Source organism: Eulemur rufifrons, chromosome 11 (genome assembly GCF_041146395.1).
Source record: "Eulemur rufifrons isolate Redbay chromosome 11, OSU_ERuf_1, whole genome shotgun sequence".
Lineage (NCBI taxonomy): Eukaryota > Metazoa > Chordata > Mammalia > Primates > Lemuridae > Eulemur > Eulemur rufifrons.
The window spans coordinates 10,331,212-10,357,854 of NC_090993.1; the positions used below are offsets into that span (position 1 = coordinate 10,331,212).

The window sequence follows — 26,643 nt, forward strand, 5'->3', positions numbered from 1 at the left end:
TTCCTGACAGCGCACGTCACAGATAATTCCACCTGCATGCGAAGTACAGAAAGAACCACAAACCAAACCTCAGAACGGACTCTCAAGAGAAAACACCCTTTAAAAAATTTCCCTTCCTATGGAAAGGCAGACCAACAGGAAGTTTGTCCTCCCACCCACAAATTTCCCACAGACCTTTCATATAGAGGGTTTCACTCTGGTTAGACACACAAAGAGCCCTCTTCTCTGAACCTCTTATTTCTTCCGTGGCATATTCCAGAGAATAAATGCCAAGGTCAAGATTGCTGTGGGCCTCAGGACGACCAAACACATAGGGAGAGGCACACAGCAACCTCCTGGTCACCAAGTGGGTATGTAGACATTTGCGTTTGCCATGCATTGCTCAGAGCTGAGCTTTTACCAAGAGATTGCTTATGATAATTTGCTGATATATTGTACACTAAATATTATAGTCTCTTTCAATCCAATTTTTACCTTTCTGTTCTTATGTGTGAAGGCAGATATAGATTATTTAAAACTCTTCAGAGATTCCTATTACATTTAAATTGGGCCTGGCCGGGTGGCTCATACCTGTAATCCCAGCACTTTGGGAGGCTAAGGCCAGAGGACTGCATGAGGTCAGGAGTTCAAGGTTACAGTGAGCTATGATTGTGCCATTGCACTCCAGCCTGGGCAACAGAGTGAGACCCCATCTCTAAAAAAAATAAAAAATAAATCAATTTAAATTGCCTGCAACCTTCCTATAATACACCTGTGATTAATGATAGGGACAGTCACCTTACGTATATTCTTAACCGATTCCAATCTGTGCTCACTTAAATAACTGGTATAAAAAGCTTAAGTTAAACCTGAATCTTTTAAAGGACCGATTCGGCCTTTCGGGGAGAACCCGAAGCTGTTTTTTCGGGAGAGGCTGCGTGAGTGTCTTCTTTCACTCCCTCGGTGTAGCCCTCGCCCTTGAGGTCATGCAATAACGAATGCCAAAGGAAAAGCAAAATAGAGAGCGTGTGCGTGTGCCATCATGCAGCGGCGCGGTCTGCTTACAGATCAGGAGATTGTTTGCGTATCAGGTCGCCGGCAGGCATCTCAGCCCAGACCTGTGTGCGCAGAGTTCTGGTGTCCCAGCTGAGGGCGCGATCGGGGAGCCGGGGAGGCGACCCGCGGCTGCAGCTGTCTGTAAAGGCCAGTGGTTCCCTGGCTGTCCGTCCCGGGCTGCAGTCGCGAGAACCCCGCGGTGGGACGTGGGCTCGGGGGGCACGCGCGCTCCGGGTGCTGGCGACGCCGGGACACTCGGCCCCCCCAGCGCCCCAGCCCGGGGCCGCAGCACCTCGGCCCGCCTCGCGCCTCTGGAGGGAGGGACGCAGGGACGCGCGGCGAAGGGGCTTTGCTCATTGCCAAAGCAGGAAGTGAGCACGAGGAGCAGCGCCGGAGACCAGGAGGAGGGGGAGGAGGAGGAGGAGCAGGGGCGCGTCGGAACGGCAGGACTTCTGGTCCCAGCGGTCCCCCTGTCCTCCCCGGTCCCGGAGGCCGCCCCGCCGTGCTCTGGCGCTGGTCTGCTCCCACCCCGCCCCCATGGCTTCACCAGATGACCCTCTGGGCGCAGGTAAGGCGACACCGCGCCGCGCGCCCGCACCTGGAGCGGGGACCGCGCGCGGGCGAGGACTTCTGGGGGTGCCCGTGACTGCGGCGGGGCTGTCGGGGCCGAGCCTCGGAGACGCCCGAGGGGCGCCCGGGGGACCACCCCGGACCCCAGCGCCAGACCCCGGGCCGCGCGGGGCCCCCAGCTCCACCCCCGCGGGCGGCTGCTGGTCACGGCTCGGCGCGCTCGCCTCCCGAGGTCCCCCTGCCCCTGCCCCTGTCGCCCCCACGCGTGCCCGGGACGCGCCGTCCCTCCTCCCACGCTGCGGCCCCGGCGCTTTTGTTCTGGACCCGCGATGCCAGGTTGAGACAAGTCCCGCAAACTTCTGGCAGGAAAGGGCGCAGGGGGTGGATTCGTTGTCTCCTCCTGGGCCCGGCCTTTCTCCTGCTCACACGCCTCTCATTCCTCCTCCTCCTCGCTCTCCTTTCCCTGCGACCGCGTGGTTCTGCTTTAATAAATAGAGGCCCGAGCTAGTTCATCAGCTTGTGTCCTCGGAACCGCGAGGCCGAGCCCGCCGGTGGGACCCTGCCTCTCATTAGCATGGCCTCCAGTTCTGCCCTTACTTTAAAATGTTTGTACCCGCGGCCGGCTTCTAGATTTTTCTGTATTCTCTCATCTTAATTTAAAGTCCTCAGAATCCGCTTTCCAAGGAATTCTCTTTCTCTGCTCTCCCATAACCGAGGCCTTGACCTCAGTGGGTGTTTCGTGAACGAAATGAACCAATGAGATATTGCCCCAGAGTACACGGGGGCTTTATTTGGTGTTGCCGAGGTTGGAAACGCTGAACACGGTCATACAGAATCTGACATAATTGCTTAGATAAACGTGTTTCCGATTTCATTTCTGGAGCTGGGCAGGGAGAGATCTAGAATGTGCCATCCTTAATCTGTGGCTTGAGCGGTTAGACGCAGACAGCGTGTCTGGAGGTGGTCAGAAGACCCCTCAACCAAGCTGGCATTGTGATGTGCTGGGTTTGGGGCAGTTTCCTGGAGACTTCAAAGAAAGATCTAAGTTCTTCTTTACGTGGGGGGGGATGACAAATTTTGTATCAGTTGGAGATGGAGAATAAATTGTCTGGATATCCTTCCCCTCCCCCTAGACCTACGGTTTGGAAAAACAGAGAAGGAAATAAAGGGAGAAACCCTACTTCCCCTTCCCACCCCCCACTCCCCTGCACCTCCTTTTCGGAGAACCTGATTAACAGGGTGCCAAGAGGTGTTTCAGGCTAGATTTCACTAACAGTGGCCTCAGGTCTCATTACATGATGATAGTTGGGGGGGGGGAGGGATACACTGGGGACAAATGTAAAATCTGCTTGGGCCCTCTGCAATCAATAGCAGCAGAGAAGGTGGGGGCTGGGAAACACAGTTTAGCCGTGACATCAGTGTCTAAGAAGCCTCCGTGAGTCAACGGTGTGACGAGGCCACCAGGGGGGCTGCTATGCTCTTAGGTGACAGCAATAGCAGTGTAGGTTCCAGAATCCCAGTGACAGTACTCTCACTCGGCTTGGCCCAGCCAAAACGGAGGTGCACAACCTGCAATGAATGGGCAACCTGAAACAAAGGCACTTCGACATCCCAGCGAGTGTGGAATGAGGAGAGGACGGAGGATTTGATGACAAGAGGGTGTGATATGGAAAGAATCCGTCTCTCTCGGACTGTAAGAGGTAGAACCCAAACCTGTAGGTGCGATCTTTAGAGGAAGATGGATTTGGGCTTCCCACAGAGAGGAGGGAGGCCGAGAGCTTCCTGCCACTTGACAGAGGATGCTGAAGAACTCAGGCATCTGAAAGATGGTCCAAGTGTCCATTCCTGCTCAGGATTCTATCAATAAAATGAGGATTCCTCCATTTAAACACATACACACTCACACACCCCAATTTACCCTTTTCTAACATTTCATTTCATTTTCTCAACTCATAGCACACACCCACCTATTCCTTCCGTTTCTGTAACGAAAGCGCAGATGGTGCCAATATCTGGAACTTCTTAAACGGAATGTTCACTTCACCGCAGACAAGTTACCATATTCTCTCGCCTGATCTCCTACACTCACCTCCCAACTGGTGTTTTCACACCCACTCTTGCCTTCTGGCAACCTCTTCTCCAAAAGGTGGCCAGGGTGATCTTTTAAGAATCAATCAGATCCTGTCACTCCTCTGCTTTGAACCCTGTGCTGGCTTTGCAGCACTTCCCAGCAGTCCTCAGTCCTCACGTGGTTTCCACACTGCGTGTGACCAGTCCCTACCTGTTCCTTCAACCACCTCACCGTGGTGCCTGGTCTGGCCCCTGCTCTCAGCTTTCCAGCCACTCTGCCTCCTCTGGGCTCCTTGAAAGCCCTTGCACCTCGTGGCGTTTCCACAGGCTGTTTCTGCTACCTGGAAGGTCCCTCCACTCTGCCCCCAAGCCCATCTCCTGCCCACCCTGTTACCTCCTACTTGTCCTCAGATTTCAGCTCAAAGATGACTCAGATCCAGCCCCATGTTATACACTCTCAGTACACCCTGTACCTTTCCTTTCTGGTACATTTCACAGTTTCTAGTTGTGATTATTTGGCCAGTGTCACCTCCTCCCCATTAGAGGGTAAAGCTCCTCGGTAGAGGCCATGTCTGTTTTGCACAGCAGTTTGTCTCTAACACCTAGCACGGTACTCGGCACACAAGTAGCCCTGGATAAATACTTACCACTTCAGTGAATGAATGAAGGATATAAAATGTAACCACATGTGCTTCAAACTGGGGAGCGGGAGGAAAAGAGCTCTTCCCATTTAGGCATCTTAGGAACTTAGTCATCAAGTTAGGTGCATAAATTAAGTCTACCTTATAAAGTTTAAAAAAAGTTAGCATATCCACATGCATATAACAACGGTATATATGCTATTATATCATGAGGTTAATTTAAAAAGCAACTTTTGACAATGAGAAAATTCACAAGACTGTTGAGGTCACGTGGAAGGAAAATAGTCACACTGATTACAGTGTAGTTAGCATGCTCTAGCTCTCCCACTAAGAAGCAATCTAGCACTGAATGAGCCAGAATCAAATTTGTGTTCGTAAAGATAACAAAGACAGAAACAAAGAGGCGTTGAAGGTCAGGGTTAAAGGTGGTGCCATTGGTTGCTTCGTAGCAATGAGCTGAGCCCCTGTGGCCACAGAGCATAGCAGTGCACGCTCTTCCTTTGTTCTGGGATCTTGTTGGCACCACACAGCAGGGCTGTTTCCTGGGAGTGGTGGTCACTTGCTCGGATGCCCTCTGTGGTGGCATCTCACCCTCTCCTGCCCCTCCTGTGGGCGTAGATGGGTCCAAGGTGGCAACCTGCCCTGCAGTGGCACCGGGGGCAGTACCCAGGACGACAGGGTGAACCACTTCCAGGAGCAGCGGTGTCTGCAAAGCTGTGCCAGCCAGTTCTTTCTGCAAGTGACCAAAGAGAGGGGTGGGAACTGAGGCTTTCCCTTCTCCCTTCCTCCTTTCTTCTCGCCTTCCCCTCCCTGTGGGTTTTTCCAATGCTCACTTCATTTCTCTGCCTTCCTTATAATCCCTCCTCTTGTGCTCCGGGTTGGTGGGCTGGCTTCATGCTCCGCCGCCCTGCAGAGAAATTGCTGTAGGAATGTACTTCCTTGGTCCCTGCCCATCTCCCAGCTTGTTCAGCCCCTGCTGCCAGGTCTGAGGGTGGCAGAGTGGGCTGCTGCGAAAGACAGAGAGGGAGCCAAAGGAAACAGCGTGTCAGCACCACCTCCCCGCATTCCTGCGGCTCTGAGCCTGTTGTAACCCTGAGTGTGGCTGGGACGCCAGGACTTCCTTCTAACCAGCAATGACAGCGGCGGGGGGTCAAAAGAAAAGCTGTGCCACCACGACAGCAACAAATGACAAATGACAAATAAATTAACTCTGCCATCCCACGTTCAAAGAACTGTCTTCGGTTCGCCACTAGCAAGCACAAAGGTTGGGAAAGCCCAAAAAACCCTGCCACACTTCCTTCTTTGTCTTCTCGGAAAGGACATCTTTAGAGAAGATGTTTGAACTTCCTCTGAGAGACTGTCTCTAGAAACTATTGACCTCTGTCTGATGTGACTAATAAAGGGAGCTGTCAGAACGTGACATGCAGTCCTTGGACACCTACCAGTGTCTGTTTCTGGCACTGTGCCATAAAGATCTGCAATCCAGAAGATTCCTTCTGGAGAAGCTGCTGGAGGCAGTACCTGGTTCCCTGCTGCTCCTGAAGAGGTTCTGATTCGGTAAATGATGAGATTTGGGGCTTTGAGTTCAGGACAAGTAGATGAGATTTTGGATTTAGAGTGGATGCTGGAATGATGAAGGCTTCTGGGGCAAATGGATTCTGCACGTGGGAAGGACATGAATTTTGGGGGGGCCGGAGAGGGGACCGTTATGGGTTGATTTGTGTCCTCCCAAATAGAGATGTTGGAGTCCTAACCCCTGACCTGATTTGGAGATAGTGTCTTTACAGAGATAATTGAGTCAAAATAAATCAATTAGTACAATGAATAGGTGCTAATCCAGAGGCTGGTGTCCAAATAAAAAGGGGAAAATTTGGACACAGAGATACCCCCAAAGAGAGTTTGTCAGGTGGTCAGTGCATGAGCCACTTCTAGAACTTGATGGTCTGGAAAACAGATTCTGGAGCCAGAAATTTCCACATACAAATTCTGGCCTTTTCACTTAACCCTGTGAGCTTGAGCACTCAATAAAGAGGGGTACTTAGTAACTTTCTCAGGGTTAGTGTCAGGCTTAACCAAGACTGCGTCTTAACCAAGACTGCGTCTTAACCATACAGCACAGAGCAGACCCCAGGAAAGCGGGAGGTCGAGCTGTTATTCAACACGCTCACTGCCATGGGAGTGGTATTTAACTCAGGCTAGTTTTGAGCCCGGGGCCTCGTGAAGCAAAACCCTGCAGTCGGTTCATGAAAATCTTGTGGATGTTCTTACTGTTACAATTAATATTGACAATTTAATTCTAGAAATGTGGATTGGGTTGCATATAACTCAGGCACAGAAAACAATAAAAAATAACCAATTAGAAAGGATCATTTTGTTTTAATAAAACACCTTGGCCCCAGGGAAATTTTTTTTTTTTTCCTAGTGTGACTGTCAATGTGTTAAGGTCAAAGTGCCGTGAACTTTCAGCCTGGAGATGCTCTTTGACTTGTATGGCTACTGCTGCCCACCACTCATGGACTTCTAAAGCAGGAAGGGGACATAGAGGCTCTCTGTTCACCCCCTAATATTACAGGTTGGGGACGCAGGGCCCACTGAAACAAAGTGACGGAACTTTCACCTGAGGACTTTGAGAGCCAGGCCGGTTGCCCTGGCCAGGGTCCCTGCTGTATCATCTCTCATGCCTTTTGTGGAACCCTCCAGAAGATGCTCCTAGGAATTAAATATCATTCTCACTGCCATCAGGGAGATGCCTATTAGTCAGTTTCCAGCTAATCTGGGGTACAGTCCCCCATCTGGGGGAGTCCAGGCAGCTTTGGGAGAAAAGCACAGCCCGGGACACTAGGGTGGCGGCCAGGAGCAGGGGCAGGGCCCCCACCTGCCCTGGAGGAGCCGCTGGGCCTGCTCCTCTGGGCTCACACGGCCTCCCCTTCTGTTTGGGGCTCCTTTGTGCCCCCTCCTCCCATCAGATACCAGAGCCTTGCCTGGGGCTCGGCCTGCTGTTCCCTGGGACTTGTGAAAACAAACATTTTAAAGCTTCTAAATAAACTGTTTGATTTTATACTTAATAGGATTGTAAACATGCAACTCCAAGGGCCCTGAGAGAGACTGCAGGACAACTTTCTACTTCTCGATCAGTCTCAAATAACCAGGAGCAGCGCTCCTGCACATAACTTCCTTGGCACACGAAAATCTGGGCCTGTGAGAACAAAAGCAGTTTGGCACGATCTGAAACAAATGCCGGGGCTACGGCGCAGTAGCAGATCCAGCGGACGGGGGCGCCACGGTGTGCCTGGGTCTCTGAGCTCACTTGGCAATGAACTTGATCCGCAGCTTGATACAAGGCAAAGGCCGCCACCGGAACCATTAGCATGAAAATAATAAAAGACCTGAAAATGCCTCTACTACTAGTTCTAAACGCTCTCACCTCATTGTTGTGCTTCAGGAAACAAACAAACAAAACCCTGAATTCTACATTCTTCCCTTCTTAAATTCCATTTATTCTCAGAGATGTCAGACCAAAGCGAGACTTGGTGCCTCCAGGCCTTTGTCTTCTGCCTGGATCTTCCTGTTAGCCTCATAGCCCCCGGGACGTGCCGGTTATGAGGGCGGTAGAAATGCATCCAGCCACCCAGGCGCTTAGGGAACCAGGGACCCGGGAGGCCGCCTTCTGCAGAGCATAGCCTGAGGCTTGGAAAGCTTCCTTGCCTCCTCCAAGGTCACAGCACTAGACTCGTTCAAGGTCAGGCTGCCAGCTCGGAGTGCTGTGTTCCTTTTCACTGCCCTGTTTGCGTCCTCGCTGCTGCTTTTGGTGTGATTCTGCCTTTCTCAGCTCTCTCCTGCAATTCCCTCCTCTTGTAGGTCTTTTTCTTTTTCCTTCCTCTCATACTAATTTTTCTGGGGGAAGCAGGATGAACCGGTCATAGGCACAGCGGGCGGGGTCCACACCGGCTGCTGTCAGGGACATTTAGAGACCGCCAGCCTCACCCTACCCCAGCCCAGCCCAGCGCTCCAAACCTCTGGCAGCCCATTTGCCTGAAATTCCACGTGTGGATACCTGTTCCCATGCCGCACCCCTGATGGGATAACATTTTCAAGTGTTGTCATCCAGGTCCACTTCAGTGAAATATTTGAGACCAGGCTGTGGTAGGAGGGAAGAAGAGACTTGAGACTATTTTGTGGTGGCTTCTACTGCCCCCTCCCCAAGCAAGAGCCAGAATGCAAGGACAGAAAGGAAAACTAGAGCACCGAATGCGGGTGTGTCTGGCTATGAAGCATGGTCGTGCATCACTAACGTCCAAACATATCTAAACATAGAAAAGGTACAGTGAAAGTAGAGTATTATGGTCTTATGGGGCCACTGTTGTATACATGGTGTATTGTAGGGCTGTACATTAATGCATCGTGTTTTCTGGCATCTTGAGGACTTTGTCTATGCTGTTCCCTCTGCTTAGAATGCTTTTCCCTCCCCGACCCCTCCTCCTGGCTGTCTTCAACTGATCCTCCAGACTCAGATATTAATTCTTCTGCGGGCGCTTCTGCAGCCCCTGCTCCCCTCCCCAGAGCGCACCCCAGGCTGGGTATGTGCTCTTCCTCTGTTTCCGTGTCATTCTGCACTTCCACGGCCTTGACACTGAGGGCTCTGCATGTAACTACCTGTAGCTCAGGGTGGTGTTCGCAACACAACTTGTCTTGTTTGTTTTCTTTCCATCAATTCATATCCAGATCTGAGTCTGTATTCCACTGGGTTGGCTGGAAATTCCATTTCCATCAGATTGGACCCCTCCCTGCCTCTTTAGGGGCACACAGGAATCTGAGAGGCTTACGTGGTGTTGGGAATACGAGGAAACCATCTTGAAATTTTAGTGCATCAGGTAGGGCGATGACGTCTCATTGTCCAAGCCTGAGAAGTCCTTTGAGACCCAGCAGCCGTCTGTGTCCGTTTCTGTGCCAGACACAAAGCACAGATATCTTTGCTGGGGTTGGATCCGGGTTCCCAGGGGTTAGCCCGTTCCATGCTGTCTCCAGTGTGGTCTGTGCTCTGCCAGGGACTGGGGCACAGTCCCTGCTCCTGGGAGCTACAGATGTCTATCCCCTGCTCCTGGGAGGACACTGGCAATGGGGGGACTCCATTTGTCCCCACTTCTCTTCAGTGACTGTAGCCTGTCCTAACACAATGAGGTGTTGTCTTCAAGCAGCTTCTCCTTTGGGCATTGTCAACACCCGTGGAACAGAGAAATATGGAAATCCTGGACACACTCAGCAGGGAGAACAAACACAAATTATTATCCTAATGAGTTGTCCTGCCATGCTTCTTTGGAGCCTCAGAGGCATTCCCAGGACCTAGAGCCTGGTCCACAGTATGTAGCATGTACTTGATGAGGATGTGGATAAAAAGTAAATGTTGAATCTTAGTTTGGCTCGTGGCTGCCACTTGGGGTTTTGCAGGTTGTGCACTGCACAAATCTAGAGGATCCCACTCAAACAGATTTGATTATTTACTGAGACAGCTTTCTGGTAGATGTCTTGTAAACCATCTTGGAGAGGGAGAGCTTTTTTCTAATTTGTACAAATTCATGTGATCTAGGCCTTCCCCGAGGCTTGTACCGTTTCTGTATTTCCTCATTAAATTCCTTGCATGCAACAAGTAGTAAAGCATGAGAAACAAAATATTGGGAAATCCAGATCACTTTTTGCTTGATAAAAATGCTGTGCGGGCCGGGCATGGTGGCTCACGCCTGTAATCCTAGCACTCTGGGAGGCCGAGGCAGGTGGATCGCTCGAGGTCAGGAGTTCGAGGCCAGCCTGAGCAAGAGCGAGACCCCATCTCTACTAAAAATAGAAAGAAATGATTTGGACAGCTAAAAATATATACAGAAAAAAATTAGCCAGGCATGGTGGTGCATGCCTGTAGTCCCAGCTATTCAGGAGGCTGAGACAGAAGGATTGCTTAAACCCAGGAGTTTGAGATTGCTGTGAGCTAGGCTGATGCCACGGTACTCTAGCCAGGGCAACAGAGCAAGACTCTGTCTCAAAAAAAAAAAAAAAAAAAAAATGCTGTGCGATGCTGTTGACCTTATTAATCCACGTGAGCTACGTCTAGAAGGTTAATAAAAATGAGTTGCAGAAGAGTTCGGAAATCAGGAAAGAAGCAGATTCGGAATTAAATGATTCCTGCTCAAAGTTGTATCAAATTCATTATGCAAAAGCTTGGTTAGTTCATGCCTGCGCGAGTTGTGGTTATTTGCCACTCTCTATTTGTAGAAATTTATAGGCAACCCCTTCTAAAACGTGGTGGTTTTGTTTTCACAAAGTGTCTTTTTCTTAATCTCTTTCTTGATGTAATCTGAACATGCTCCTCATTTTTGTCTCCACTAATAATTGCAAGTAAGGTTTTCTCCAACCTTACTAAAGTGGCTTGTGTCTATATGAGGACTCATTTGTGCTTTCAAATTAAAGCAGATACTCTCCATTTGGGTTTTTGTTTTGTTTTTTTTACAGATCACATGGCAAAGGAGCCAGTGGAAGACACAGACCCTAGCACTTTATCCCTTAACATGGTAGGTTACAAATTTGACGCTAACGGTGATGACTCCCGTTTTCCTTTTCTTTTCCTTTGTTATTTCTTTACGTTTTTATTACTCAGTATTTACATGAGGATCAGAAACCCCAAAGTAAGATTCTTCTGGGATAAACTGCTTTATCTTGGCATTCTCTGTGATGATAATAAACTCTAGGTTTCTCCGGGTTAAAAATGGTCTTAGATTCCGTTCTTTTTTTGCACACCCCGGAAGTGATCTTAGATGATGTGAGATCTTTGTCTACTTGCCAACTTTTAACACCGGTGGTCTATCCTCACTGAGTGGCCTCTCTGCCCGAGGGACACACAGGACTTGATTACTCTGTGATTGCAGTTAACCCTAGAAGCTGGCTTCTGAGTCCCGGCCCTACCCCACCCATAACCACTCTGTGATGTGTCCTCTGCTTTAAGGGTTACCAAAGATTTCACATAGGCTGCTTTTCAACCTCCAGAGATCCTGTGAGATAGTGAGGCAGGTGTTTTTCTCCCTCTTCTACTGGGGAGGAAATGGCCGTTCACAGATGTGCCCACAGGCCCCTAGAGGGGACGGACTAGCTGCCTTCCTGCACAGCCCTGCTTCCTGCAGGGGACCACAGCAGTGCCCTGGACAGCCCTGTGTGGGTCACCATGCAGAGAGCGTAAGGCACATCCCTTTGGTTCCACATGTTTGGAGGACAGGCTCTACGGAGTCGTGGAAAGTTCTGGTTAACTAATTTAAAGTGACATAAAATGCATTTCATATAATTAAATTAAATGTCTTTAAATCTGGAGTGTCTTGAGGACCTGCCGTGTTCGTTTTCCTGTCCTTTAATTACCACTGGGCAGTCCGGTAAGTATGGACGGCTTAGGGGACCAAGCGTTGACGCACAGAGGGAATTAATATCAAAACATTCTCTGCCTCTTAGCTCTCAGCCAAATGGAATGAACAGCCCTGTGGCCGTGGCTCGTGGTTGCTCAGGGGTGGTCTGTTACTGAAGCCTTTCTTTGGTTTCCATAAAGTGGTACTCAGGTGGCCCTTTCTTTTCCCTTCCCACTGTCCCCACGGTGACTATCCAGGTCTCCCGGTAGCATCCTCTCCCTCCCTCGGGGCCATTCTCCTTACTGCTCACCTTGGGTCTGGGCTACCTCTAATCACGCCTCCACTCTGGGGACAAAGCGATCTTTCCAAAGCTTCCCTGTTATTAGCTTCTTAGGGCTGTCGTAACAAATACCCCAGTTTTTGTGGCTTAAGCGACAGAAATGTACTCTCTCCCGGTTCTTCTGGAAGTGGGAAGCTTCTGGAGAAGTCAAGGTGTTGACAGGGCTGTGCTTCCTCCGTAGGGAATCCCTGTCCTTGTCTCTTATCGCTCCTGGTGGTTGCCGGCAGTCCTGAGCGTCCCTTGGCTTGTAGCTGCGTCCCTCCAGTCCCTCCCTTCATCGACACGTGGCCATCTTCACCCTGGGCGTCCGTGTCTCTCCCCTTCTTCTAAGTCATGTCGGGTTAAGGGCCTCCCTGACTCCAGCATGACGTCATCGTAACTGAACTATTCATCACTACATCTGTAAGATCCTATTTCCAAGTACGGTCACATTCTGAAGCATTGGGGGTTAGGACTCCAACATGTCTTTTTTGGGAGCCTGAATTCAACCCCTAGCATTCCTGCCACGTGCAAGTACCTACTCCTTGACATGGCAGATGAGGCCCTCCATGACGTTATCTCAGCATCTTCCGCTCACCTGATGACCCAGTCGTGTAGCTATTTGCTGCTGCTTAAACACTTCGTGTCCTCTCACCTTCCCAGGATAGCAGTAGTGCTGTTGCGCCATCGAGGACAGTCTCCCTGCTTCCTCACCTGGTGAGCCTCTATGCATCCTCCCATTTCAGCTCGAGTGTCCCCTGATCTGTGAAGCCTTCTTTGCCTTGGGACCTTCAGCTGGTCCCTTCTTCATAGCCAAATCCCAGTTTGTCATCGCACTGAATTGTAATCGTCTGCTTGTCCGACTTCCCACGAGACTGTGCTGGCCGTCTTCCCATGTGCAGAGCTGGGCACAAGGCAGGTAGCAGCAGATGCTTGATGAACCAAGCTTCCCCAGAACCTAGAACGGCATCCCACCTAAATCCCTTTGCCAACTTTCATGGTCTTTCTTGGAAACTGCTTCTGTCATTTCTTATCATCCAAACCAGCCTTCCTCCGTCCTCTTCCAACGGACATCTCTGCTTCAGGCTGATGGGTGTTTTATACCTGCAGCTCCTCCAGTCACCTGGCCTCCCCTGCTGCTGCCGTGTCCGCCATCTGCAACCAGCTCGCTCCTTCCTCTTGGTTCTTCCAAATCCAGGGCATCCTCTGGGCTTAGCTCAAGCATAAGTTGCTCTAGGAGCCCAGGCAGACTTCCGATGGACGTTTATTTAACACTGCATCAAAATCCAGAGATGCAAAGATCACGGTCTCATCTCTGGAAAAACTCACAGGATAGCTGAGGAAATAGACAAGTACTTTTAAAAACAGACCGATAAGTGTTATAGTACAGGTATGTGTTCCCTGCTCTTGGGAGTAGAGCGATGAGAAGAACTAATTTAGTCTGGGATAGAACTGCTTGACTATGAAGTTTTCTGTGTTGACTGATTTTTATTTACTTATTTATTTTCACTGGGAAGTGGTTGGAGGCTTTTAGAGTTTCTGAAACTTTACCGCCCTGCTCCAAAGAAACACCAAGGAAAAGGCATTTAATACAAAACCGTCTGCATTTGTTTATTTTTCTCATCTGTCAAAGGAAGACATGGGTGAAACCTACTGGAAATATGCAAGATATGACTTTGTTCAGGCTGGAGGGCAGGGGCCGAGTGTGGAGTCGGAGCCAAGCAGGACTTAGGGGACAGGCTTGGGAAACTGGGCACATTCTCACGCCTCGCATCAATGTCTTCAGAGAATGGCTACATTGTTTACCCTGAAATAAGCTTCCAGAAGATTAGAAACCCACATATAAGAAAAAATTAAAATATGTGTGATTGTAAGAGCATTTGTTAATTTGAATTTCCTGTGACAGTGTTACCCTCAGCTAATGCATTGAGGAACTGTTCATAACTGTGCAGAATTGCTAACTGATTTTTGGATCTGTGTGCAATCAACAAGACAGTTATCTTTTGAGTGCTATCCTAGTCAACTCAGGACAGAGCTCTGTATTAGCAAGTATTGACCAGAACACCTGCTTATTGACCCAAAGGACTGTCACAGAAATGATGAGAAGAAATGAGTCTATCTTTATAATTTTAGAAAACCAATTCTTCTCAATTTTAATCTGCAGGAGACCAGCACTGCAGAAAAGAGCGGAAGTGTGGTTTAGTGGTTAGAGCTGAGGAAATCTGGAAGTCTTATTCTATTTCATCTTCTAGCATTAGCTTCCTGTAGACCTTGATTTCATGATTATCAGTTGAGAATAAAAACAATCAATGGATCATGCCAACTGGATAAGTTTGAGGCTGAATATTTCCAGGGTTTTTCATTGAAATCATGACTTTCCCAAGACAAAGCTTTCTTTTCACTTTGATCTTAGAATTGACTACGGCATTTAAAAATAACTCTTCTCTTTTGTTGCTTTCAACAGTCAGACAAATATCCCATTCAAGATACGGGACTCCCTAAAGGTACGTACAGGTAATATAACTACTTGAACTTGTGATTATTTTGGTAACTTGAACAAAGCACTAGCCAAAGTAATTTTTCATTAAAATTGTAAAACAGAAACACGCCGATAATTTAACTCATGATTTGTTACATGACTATCTTAGCAATGAACTTTCTTAGTAAAATCTGCAAATTATTTCATGACAAATCATACATTAAGTTCCTAACAGGGGCCGGGTGCAGTGGCTCACTCCTGTAATCCTAGCACTCTGAGAGGCCGAGGCAGGAGGATCGCTTGAGGTCAGGAGTTCAAGACTTGCCTGAGCAAGAACGAGACCGCGTCTCTACAAAAAAATAGAAAAATTAGCCTGGTGTGGTGGTGCAAGGCTGTGTTCCGTTGTGAAGGCCAAGCTGCTGGTTGTCGCAGTGGGGGCGTCTACCTTGTATTCTAGTGACAGCCCAGAGATGCGGGGTGGGGGTGGGGTGAGGGTGGAGACAACAGTCTGATCTGACCAGCATCAGAGATGGCAGGGGCTTCCGGCTTCCTGGTCACTGTCACAGGTAGGCCTGCCCAGCACACGCCGACACATGTTTCCCCAGTGGTTTCTGTGGTAGCGGGTAATCGCAGGGAGCTCCCCGCCAGGGCCCACCTGCGGTTAAGTCCAGGGTTTAACCAAAGCTCTCCTCCTCCTTCCTCCCTACCCTGGAGTCTTCTCCCTGCTCTCTGAAATGACACTATTACAGAGTCGTTCCTTTTCTGTCCTGTGCCTGTCCCTGGAGTGGTAGTTGTGTAGGAAAAAGAGGCTGGTTTGAGTCCAAATCCTGGCTGTACTAGGGGAGGCTTCTGGCAAGCTCCCTTCCCTTTGCCCTCGCCACGAATGACCTTTAAGTCTTCTGCATATGCCACTCTGGGACTCCCCATTTCAGCAGGAGAGCAGAGGGTCACAGGGACAGATCAGAGGCAGTCTTGGGCAGTGGTCCTTAACTTCAGTGTGAAGAAGCATCATCATGGGGAACATGTTTAAAATGCAGATCCTGGGCCCCACTGCCTCCCCAGATCATGATTTGGTTGATCTGGGATTAGGCCCAAGACTCTGCCTTTTAACTCACCCCTGTGTGGCTGGGTGGCGGACCCCACTTTGAGAACCTGCCTAAGGAGCTTCAAGGCAAGAGCAGCTCAACTGCCTGGCTTTGAGTGGCCTCAGCAAGTGACTTCCGGTGTCAGGGTCTCACTTTTCTCATCAGCACAGTGGGGGGACAAGGTGAGCATCTCCCTCCCAGGGTGCTCGTGAGAACTTGCTGAAATGAAGTCTAGAATGTTGCCTGGCACACATGAGCCCCAGACGGGGGTGGAGGGAAATCTGGCCAAAGAATTGGGAAAAATCATGGTGCAATCTGGCTCGAGATTTTCCTTTTTTAATCACCCTTGAATATGATTTCCTGTTTTGAACGAAAAAGATTGTTGCTTAGCAATCTGATAGTAGAGTAACTTACAGTTCAAGTTTCCCCCTAGAATTTTGAGTTCTACAAAACCTTAATTAAAACTGTTACGAGTTTGCAAGTCACCTGACTGTGAAAACCGTACCCTAGACCATTCCTTTGTCCTTAGTCATGGTGAACAGTATTTTTTTTCCTTAGATCAAGGGACAGGCTGGACTGAACGGTATTATTAAGTGCATAATTTCCTACCTCTGAATAAATATATCATTTTATGTGTAAATGAACCATGGCTCGAAGTTTAAAAACTTACTGCAACATTTGCATTTAATAATATAGCAATTTAATGTCTGCTAGCATTTTTCTTTAACATCACTAATAGGGCCAGTACCATCAATAGACATTTATGGTAATTTTCTCATTAAAGTTATTTTTTGGGGGAAAGAAAATCCACATGAATTAGCGAAGAGACTAAATACAAACTTAGGACCCCAACATTTAAGTGAGTTTTAGGGGGGTCAGCTTTATTTAATAGAGGAATCATTTGTAATTAATGTTAATTTCTGTATGGTTAAAAAGTCCTCAAAAATGTATTTTCTTAAGCAGATTAAGTATATTTTACAAAATCTTTTTTATACAGCTGCTATATTCTTACTTTGTTCATGGAGCGTATAAAGCTATACTTTTTAACATGGGCCAAACTCGAGTGGTTTTGAATAATGTGGTTTTAATAATCAGCTGAGGAACTGTAGTGTCATTTTCAGTGATAAGCATCTGTTTTTGAGGTACAGTGTGTTAATGTTATCCCTGTTTTCTCATCGGGGACAAATGCATAGCTTCCATCTGAGTCAGCCACCCCCGAATTTAGAGAGTTCAGGGGGTTCATTAGTGGGGCCTCTTTTCTGATAGCTGTTCTGGGTCTGCAGATATTAGAGTCAGGACTAATATGAGACTGGGGTGTGTTTTACGTCACATAATTCCCTATATGTCATAGAAGCTGCTTGCGTGAGTATTCTTAAGGGAATGTGACTCTTCCCGTTTTAACAGGAAAATGTGTTTAGGAAAAGAATTTTGATTTTTGAGCCACTGTTCATAGTGGGAGAAAAGTGCACATAGATAAGTACTCACACCGATCAATCAAGATTTGAGGATCTTCATTTTCTCTAACGTTCCTGCTCTTTTCTTTTATTGTTCAAAACAATGGTGTAGCGAATTTAAAAGTTAAAGAGAAATAAAGTAGACTGATGCTACTGTTAAGAATCTTGAGGAATTGGAACTTAAGCATAGATACTATTTCGGGGGCCTTTTAGAACAATTTGTTAATTACATGTTAGAAGTAGTAGTTCAGTTTGAACATGTGGAGGGAAAATAAGCAAGTACTAAGGAAATCACTAAATAATTCAAAAGTAAAAGTGTCTCCCCTAGAACTAGCGAGCCAAAACGTTGTATTTTATGTGATTTCCCACCTGGCAGATTGCCAGTGATGTCTTGTTAAAAAGTGTCCCTGTTCTAGCAAGAAATTAACCATTCCTCCCACCTGCATTAGTCGCACTGCATGTCCTCATCCTGTTTGTTCCATAAATACACTTCCAACCTCTTGACAGAGACCCTCTTGGGAATCTTCTGTTACAATAAACCAAACATCACCGCCCCTCCCCTGAATTATGACAAGAGTATAAAAGTGACTATTCTCCAAAACATTTTTTTTCCTTTATGGATAGGAGGGCAAAGGAGAGAGAGAGGGATAGGACCACAGGAGCATTTGGAGTACCATATAAGCAAAATGGCTAGTAAATTCAAGTTCTTGTATTGGGAGTAAAAAAAAAAAAAAACGCTTAAAAAAAAACTGGGTTAACAATGATGACATTGTGAGAAATGGTTTGGCTGAAATCACATGCCTATCACTTTTTGCTGTGAAGACTCATACTTTAGTGTGTATCAGAATTATGGAGTGCACCTGTAGTCCCACCTACCCGGGAGGATTGCATGTTCGAACCCAGCCTGAGCAATGTAGTGAGATCCCTGTTTCCAAACACAAGAATTATGTGGGGTGCATGTTAACAATGCAGATGGCTGGGCCCCCTGAAATTCCAGTCTAGGGGTTCTGGGATGGGGCCCGGTGATCTGCATTGCTGACCAGCAGCTCACGTGGTTTGGATGCAGAAGAGCTGGGGGCTGTATTGGGAGAAACACAAGCTTAGGCCAGGTGACCACCACTCTAGCTTTAAAAAGATACCATACAGAACCTCAGTAAAAGACGGTGCTTTTAGCTTCAGTATCTTAGATAATAGTATTAAGAAAAAAAAGTCCTTTCCTCCAGAATTGCGTGAGACAATGAATATACATAGTCCCTTATTTGAACAAATCTAGTAGCCCAGCACATTAATAAGCAAATGAATATTAATGGATGTAAAAAATAAATAAATGAATCATTCAATCCCTCACTTCACCCTAGCTTTTGAACCCAGAGTTAAACGGTTCTCTATGTAAAGCTTTATAACTCTAAAAATTTACATGATGCTAAAAATCTCTTTTAAAACATACTGTATGTTTATCAACTTTCAAGTTTCGAGAATGGCCTTGAATTCTGTGACTAAAGATTAGAATCTGATGGAACAAAATGAGTTTTTAGCACATTTTGTACAATCTGTACCACGAATGGGGAAACTGTGAAGTTAATACATGTGTAAAACCACCCAAGAATGGAATTCTGTCCGAACAGTTTGTTTTGAAAGATGTTCAACGTTTAACATGCATTTCAAGTTCCTTTGCTTTTCACTGACAAAAGTTTAAACCTTGGTAAACCTGAACTTGAACAATAGAACCGAAATGGTTTGGGTTTGACCTTTAGGCGGGGTGAGCTATCAGGACAAACATAATCCCACTCTGCTGTCTGAAAGGCTTCGTACCATATCAGACCAATGAATGAACACAGCGGCATTTGATGTACTGTTAATCACGGGAGAATGTGTTTTGATTGCGTTCTCTTCGCTCCATTAGTAGGGAAGGGATCCCATCTTAGGGTTATGGGGATGGCCAAACACACGACACTCGACACAGGGTAGATGAGATGGAGGCAGCTTATGAGTCACGTACATCCACAGCCCAGAGGAGGAGGATACTGCATACCACACCACGGAGGGCCACATGGGCTTGCACTTGGGAACAGAGCAAACACCCAGGGACTGTGCCAGGAAGGCTTTGTAGTAGCAAGAGCGTTTGCAGTAGCAAGGCTCCATGAGCGTTTTTGTGAGGACTGTATTTGCATGGCCTGGATGAGTGTGTTGAATGAATGTCTTCAGAGGAGGATATCATCCGTGTGATGTCATCCCATGGTCCTGAGAATGTCGGATGCAGTTAGATCTTGCCTGCAGAGCTTGTGTGTGATGACTAGGCTGTTGAAGTGTCCCAGCCTTGTAAAGATGCATTGTGTCCCTTTGGAGATGAAGGAGGACTTCTATTGAGAGGCTGCTGAAATAGGCACTGAACAGAACAGATCAACCAAGTCTATAATAGCAAAATAGTTAGTAGTTGCTGATTGGACGCAGTCAATAATTTCAGTCGTATTGGGCATTGGGTATGGGAGCCTTCCAGGATGGGACCACAGCAGTAAGGTCGCAGCAATGCACCATGACGCACCATTCATTTTTTTTTCCAAGTTTAAGAATAGGCCCAATTAGGCTGCTATATGGAGAAGCAGCTGAGATAACCACCCCTTCGCTCATTAGGGCATTTTTTTTTTTTTTTTTTTTTGAGACAGGGTCTCACTCTGTTGCCCAGGTGAGAGTGCAGTAGCATCATCACAGCTCACAGCAGCCTCAAACTCCTGGGCTTAAGTGATCCTCCTACCTCAGCCTCCCAAGTAGCTGGGACTACAGTTGCATGCCATCACACAAGACTAATTTTTTTATTTTTTTGTAGAGATGGGGTCTCACCCTTGCTTGGGCTGGTTTCAAACTCCTGGCCTCAACAATCCTCCTGCCGCAGCCTCCCAAAGTGCTAGGATGACAGGCGTGAACCACCACTCTGGGCCTGCTAATTAGGTCTTACAGAATACCTTTTGATCTTTGAAGGCCCTGTTTTAATTTACATTAGGCCATCCGTATCAATTATTTTAACTTGGGGATCTATAGGGTCTCATTTAGTTAAGCCAACTTGTGATTGCCAAAAATTTAATTTAATGAGGTCAGGCCCACGATAAGATATTTTAGGACAATGGGTGCTATGACCATGGGAAATATAGGAAAAACAATAGTTCTGATGGTTAGGGTGAGACATATCTATTTGTCCTCTATTTTATATCCAATACCTCCCCTAAGCTTATAGGGGGTACCATGTTTACATTTAGTGACATCTCCAGATGTGACTGTAATTCAAGCCGCTGTACTGATTGAGTCCATGAAGGCTTGTCAGTTGGTGCATTTTAGCAGTTGCTGAAGTGAATTCAAAACCTATGTTATAGGACACGAAGCCAATCTGCAGTCTTGTATCTTTTTGCTATTTAAGTTATTTTAGTGAATTTTAGATTTCCAAATGGCTCACATTGTGGAGCTCTGTTTCAGTTTTTTTTTTTTCTTCTTTTATCTCCTCTCTTGTGTCCAGTTTTCTTTCTCTCTTATTTTCATTCCCTATTTTTTTTGTCCCTGGATATATATGGGAAAGGAGAGGCAGTCTTCTCTCCTGTGCTCATATTTGTACATTCCTTCTCCAGAGAGCCTTGGATCAGGACCGCTGGGGTCGGGACCCTTCCCTATGGTAGCTCACATGCTCTCGTGGGGTTAAGGACCTGGGCTTCCATCGCGTTCACATTAAGCCCTTTACTGTGCCCCAGGGCTCTGGAACTTTCCCTGTAACTCCGGATCCGGGTCTTTGTTGCAGCCTGGGCGTTGCGGCGGAGTGCTGGGCCCACCCAGAGGCCCATGGACTGAAACCAAGCACCGCCATGGCCCTGTCTTTTCTGCCACATGGGTTTTTAAAAAATCAATAATTATCTTATGGATTTTGACCATTCCTGTACAAATTCTCTCCAGATCTTTTGGCTTTTTGGCCACATAAAGTTGTGGCTTTCAGTTTTTGTCCCATCTGCTCATCCCCGACGGGGACCTTCTGGGTGGTTACCGGGAAAGGCTTGGGGTCCCCGTGGCTCACGTCTTAGGTCGCTGCTGCTTCCTCGAGGGAGTGACGATCGATCGGCCTCCCCGGGGTCGGGGTCCACAGCCAGTCAGGTGGTTTTGCCTGTAGCCTGGGGGTGGGGGCGGCCACTGAGCCCCACAGCGATGAGATGGGCCCTTTGCCCTGCGGGAGAGCAGCAAAGTCCGGGTGCACCGAACGCCTCTGCCCCTTTTCTTGCTTTGTCAGAGCCTGGGCCGCCACCTGCCACGGCTCCGCACCTCCCGCCCTGGGGGGTCAGAACACATGGGCAGCGGGAAAGCGAAGCAGCGGCTTAGGGGACAGGCAGGGTCACCGCCCTTGCCTGAACACTGGCAACCAGGGCGGAATCCCACCCCCACCCCACCCCGGGGTGGTGATCTCCTTCCCTTCTGCAGATTTCACAGAGGGCCGTCCCCACGCCTGTCCTGGGGGTGCACACTCCCCCAAAATGTCTGTATGTCTGCCCCCTGTGGCCAGTGATGTCACCAGGCTAGATGCAGTGCTCAGGGCGCTCTCGCCTGAGCCTCCATACGCGGGACTTAAGCCGCGGCCAGTTAGGCGCTGCGCTACCACCGCCCTGCCAGCGGGGGGCGCCTCCGCCCAGCACAGGCCGGACGCGACCGCACACCACGCTGGGGTCTCGCGGGCTCACAACACTTTTTTTTTTTTTTTTTAATTTTTAATTTCTAAGTATTACTGGGGCACAACTATTCTAGGTCACATGGATCACTTTTATAATGCTCGAGTCATGGTTACAAGTCACAACGGTTTTCATCTTGGGCTGAGGGGTGGGAAGGGATAGCAAACGCCCCACAGAGACAACCCAGCACGGCCCAGGCCGAAGCGCAAGTCAAGTCCCCCGGCCGTTGGCGGCTCCATCCCAGGCGGCCTACGCCGTCATCCGTGAAATCGATTAGCCAGGAGCAGTTAAGTAAATGTGCCCAATGTCTCCGATCGTGGTGGGGTCACCCAGTTCACGACGCCGGTTTTGATCACCTCCTCCTCACCCCGCTGGTAAGGGAGGGGTCCTGTGCTAGGATTACGGAGACAGCCAGACACACACATCCGTCCCACGCCGGGTGGCTGAGATCGGTAGCAGTTTCTGAGTCACACATATGTACTCACAGCTTGGGGGAGGAGGACACTGCATGCCACGCAGGGCCACACGGGTGTTGTACTTGGGAACGGAGTGAACAGCCCTGGGCCAGGTGAGGCGAGCATTGTAGTACCAAAAGGGTGGGGTGCCCCCTGTTCCCACTGGAGGACGTGATTGGCCTGTTTGAATGATTCTATGGCCGGCAGGAAGCTGAAACCCGCTACTCTAAGGCAAGCAGGAATTGTGCCTAATCCCTGGACAAGGAGCATTGTTTAGCGAGGAACTTTATCCTTGGGAGCACAGGTGGTGGAGAAACTTGCAGTTTAGGCTCTCCTGATTTTGCTAGATAATCAAAGCAACACCTGATAGGGCGCCTTAATTTTAGGTCTTACACTGCAGTGGGGTGTGATCTCTTTATCAAGCTTTGTGTCTTTTTTTTCCCCCCTAGCTGAGGAGTGTGATACAATTACTTTGACCTGCCCACCAAATTCTGATATGCAACATCAGGTAAGAATAATTTCAACTATATTTTTACCCTTAGGCACGTGATAATCCACCTAGAATTTTGCAGGAAGTTATCTCATAGAGCTTTAAAAATAAAGCATGAAGAACAAGATTTCCAGATAAGAAGTCTGAAAATGATCTCTAAGCATCCCAGTAAGGTAGCATATCTGTAGAACTTTTGTTATTTCTAATAACCATGGTATCTTTGGTGCATTCTTTGAAATAAATATTTACCTACATGTTAAAGACTAGAAGGCCAATGCTAGTGAGTTAGAAAGGAGAGTTGCTTTCTTTCCCTTGCAGTTGGTATGCTGTGGATGGTTAAAAAAATTTTTTAAGACACAACAAAACTGGATACTCTAATAACATTTTTGCAATGGTTTTTGAAGCCTTTATATTCTTTTTTTGTATAACGCACATCAAACTTTGACATATTATTTCTATTGTCTTTTTTTAAAAAGCAGATATGTTTATTGTGTTATGGTCACAAAAGAATGTTTATTATTTTAAAGTTCAGATTATGCAAAAAAAGTGCAAAAAATATATTGAGAATTGCCTGCCATTCCACTGTTCACCTTTTGATGGACATCCTTCCAGAGGTTTCCCTGGGTCACCATGTGCTTCAGTTGCTTCTTGTACTGACCAGTCCACCTCTGTTCACTCACTCAAAGCTCATTAGCAAAACTGCACAACACCTCGCGTGTGCTAAACTCTATTCAACATGTTAAATGTCTCAAAAAACATGTCTTGCCTCAAGAAAGGCTGGTTCGGTTCTCCTCCTTCTATAACACCAAGTTAATTTTTAACAAAGTTTTGTTTAATCTTGCTTTAAAAACATCAATCTGTAATAAAACTTTAACATAATACCTCTGGGTTGTCAATCACCTCTGTAACAAAGCAAAGTAACCCAATAGTTGATAAAATAAGCAATTTTAATTATGACACACAACTCTTGAAAATTGTCAGTGGTGCTATTTTAAATTTATTTGGGGGAATCTTGAATCATGGACTGTGAATATCAAACCCTTAACTCTTTTTCCTTGGAATTATAGTCTAATGGTTGGCTTCTGCACTGACTGAATTTGAACCGTTTTAGTAAACTGAAAGCATACATTTTTCTTTTCTTGTAATTCTGATTTCTTTAACAACATTTTGCTCCTCACAGTTTTTGCAACATGTAGACTCGCTTGAAGATAAAAAAATGCTGCACTGTTCATTGAGTTTACTCTTAGGGATTTTCCAAAACCACTTAAGATTAGGTACAGAATACACATTAGCACACTGTTCGGCATTTTTCCTAATTTTGTTGTTAGAATTCTGGCTCTATTAAGTAAAGACTATCCTAAAAGATGAAAATATATTTATCAACCAAAAAAGGGTGGGGAAGATCTAGTTAAGATTTTTTAAGTTCCATTTTAAAACAAAATGTCTTCTATTCCTATAAAAAGTAGGACTATAAGCTAGCTACTTCAGTTGGTTTTGTTCTTTGTATAATCTATAGGATTTGTTTTAACTGCTAATACTCAGAAAGATTCTTTGAAACCAACTTGGCAGTTAGAACAAAGAAAACTCACTAGGGAAGAATTGTTTAGAAGAAAAAAAACCCACACTCCATTTTCTATAGTTCAAACGTTAAGAGCAAGGTGGAAATAGGGTCTTTAGAATATTTATTAACTGCCCTTGTAGTGATTTTTATACTTTAAGAACTAAAAATCCACTTCTACTAACCCTTTACTTCTAGTCATTTAAAATCCATACTCCATCCACTAGAACTGTTCTACTCCTACAACAAATTATGACTGGTATTTATTGAGCATATACTCTGAGAACAGATACGGACTGGGAATTCTTGGACATTATAAAAAGGCAGGAGGAGGAGGAGAGAGAGAAAACCGTGGGCAGAGCTTACAGACATGTTGGAGAGGCAAGTGCACACACAGATCCCAGTATGGGAGTAAAGCTCAGATATTTAAACCATAAACATTTCCTGAGACCTTTATCAATCAATAAAGTCTTAGCCACTTTACCTGTATATCAAGCGTATGGAAAATGATGATAAAGCAGAAATATGTTCCAGTTTGTAGCCAAGAATCCATTCCAAAAGGAGTCTGAAGTCATAAAATAAAAATAAGGAAAATAATGAATACTAGGATGCTAAGTTGGAGTTAGAGGTAATGGAAAGAATGACATTTTTCCTCTATGTTGTTTATTTGGTTTTACAAAACAACATTTTTTTTTTTAAGTTTTAGAAACTACATTAAGTATTGGCTCATTTAGTTGTGACAAAACTATCACACTAATGTAGTATGTTAATAATAAGAGAAACTGGGGCCCGGCGCGGTGGCTCATGCCTGTAATCCTAGCACTCTGGGAGGCCGAGGTGGGAGGATTGCTCGAGGTCAGGAGTTCGAGACCAGCCTCAGCAAGAGCATGACTCCGTCTCTATTAAAAATACTAAGAAATTAGCTGAACAACTAAAAATATGTAGAAAAAATTAGCTGGGCATGGTGGCACGTGCCTGTAGTCCCAGCTACTCGGGAGGCTGAGGCAGGAGGATTGCTTGAGCCCAAGAGTTTGAGGTTGCTGTGAGCCAGGCTGATGCCACGGCACTCTAGTCCGGGCAACAGAGTGAGACTCTGTCTCAAAAATAAATAAATAAATAAATAAATAAAATAATAATAAGAGAAACTGGGTGCATGGCATATAGGAATTCTTTATGCTATCTTCTCAAATTTTCTATATATCTAAAACTATTCTAAAATAAAAAGTTTGCTTGAAAAAGCACACTAAATAGAATTTCGATTCTAGATCAGTGAAAACACTCATCCACAATTCTACCACCCTAATGCAACTGTTTTTGTCACTTTGATGCATTCTTTTATACATTTTCATACATGTAATTGTAAAAACTGCAAATTATTTTATATCCCACTTTTGTTATTTAACTTCCCAGAAACGTTTTACACAGTCTGCTCCATGGTCGCTGCTGTCACGGTCAAGGGCAACACGACATGAGCATCTCTGATACAGAAGTAGATTCTGTTGGCGTAGGTAGTAAGAAGTGAGCAGAGAGAGTATGCAATGGGCAGCGTGAACAATGCTGAGTAAGAAACGTACCGTAACAGTAACAAGATAACCGTAAGTGTCACAAGAAACACAACAGGAACAACACAAGGCACATCATACGACATTACCACTTGCCCCCTCTGCCAAAGTGGGCTTTGGGTACCATGACACATCCAGGCCTAACCATCCATATAAGATGAAAAACTCGCCTGCCCGTTGGTTTAAAAAGGGGAGAAAGGACAATGTCACAAAGGAGGAGAGGCCAGAGAGGAGGAAAAGGGATGGATGACACAGAAACCCTGGGGCCCTGATCCGCTGGGACATGTGCCCCCTCTTAACCCTCAAGAATGCGCTTTTGCTTCCACAAACGCCCTCTCTGCTTGCGACATATTCTTTGTTGCTCACTTTCATTCGTCGATCTCGAGAAGGCGAGAACCGAGGTGTTCACGTCAACCTTGGGATTCCAGGTGCAGCCAGTATCAGATTCTGGGATGTGAGTTTGAGGGCCGAGGTGAAAGCCCCCCCAATAGACGGAATGGTATAGACAGAGTCTGCGACAGAGTGAACTTTACTGGGAGATCTTAGGTGTTGAGGTGGGAAGGTAAGTTGGGGTCAGAACCCCAGAGCCTTGAATGTCAGACACGGGTTGGTAGAAGATAATGGGGGGACTGAAGTGATGGCCCCATGACCATATCTGGTACCCTAAGGGGACTAGAAGGAAGATGAGACTAGGTGTTAAGCCTGTCCCTGGAAGATGGTTGCTATTAACAATATCAGTAGAGAATTCAGGAAGATGATCAGATTTGTGTATTGTTAGGATTGAGTTTTGTTGGTTGGTTGGTTGGTTGGTTAAGAAAGAGGAGATTAAGGGTTGTGGAGTTTGGGGTATGTGAG

At 46.8% G+C, this 26,643-nt stretch overlaps 1 protein-coding gene across 1 annotated transcript in view; it reads left to right on the forward strand.

The window, feature by feature from the left end:
* Positions 1 to 1,485: 1,485 nt before the first annotated feature.
* Positions 1,486 to 26,643, forward strand: part of EDARADD (EDAR associated via death domain) — a 53,890-nt gene continuing 28,732 nt past the window's right edge. The window contains exons 1-4 of the mRNA XM_069484709.1: positions 1,486 to 1,603; positions 10,815 to 10,873; positions 14,476 to 14,515; positions 22,628 to 22,686. Coding sequence (XP_069340810.1) covers positions 1,573 to 1,603; positions 10,815 to 10,873; positions 14,476 to 14,515; positions 22,628 to 22,686 — 189 coding nt within the window. The 5' untranslated portion in view covers positions 1,486 to 1,572. The remainder of the gene's footprint in view (positions 1,604 to 10,814; positions 10,874 to 14,475; positions 14,516 to 22,627; positions 22,687 to 26,643) is intronic.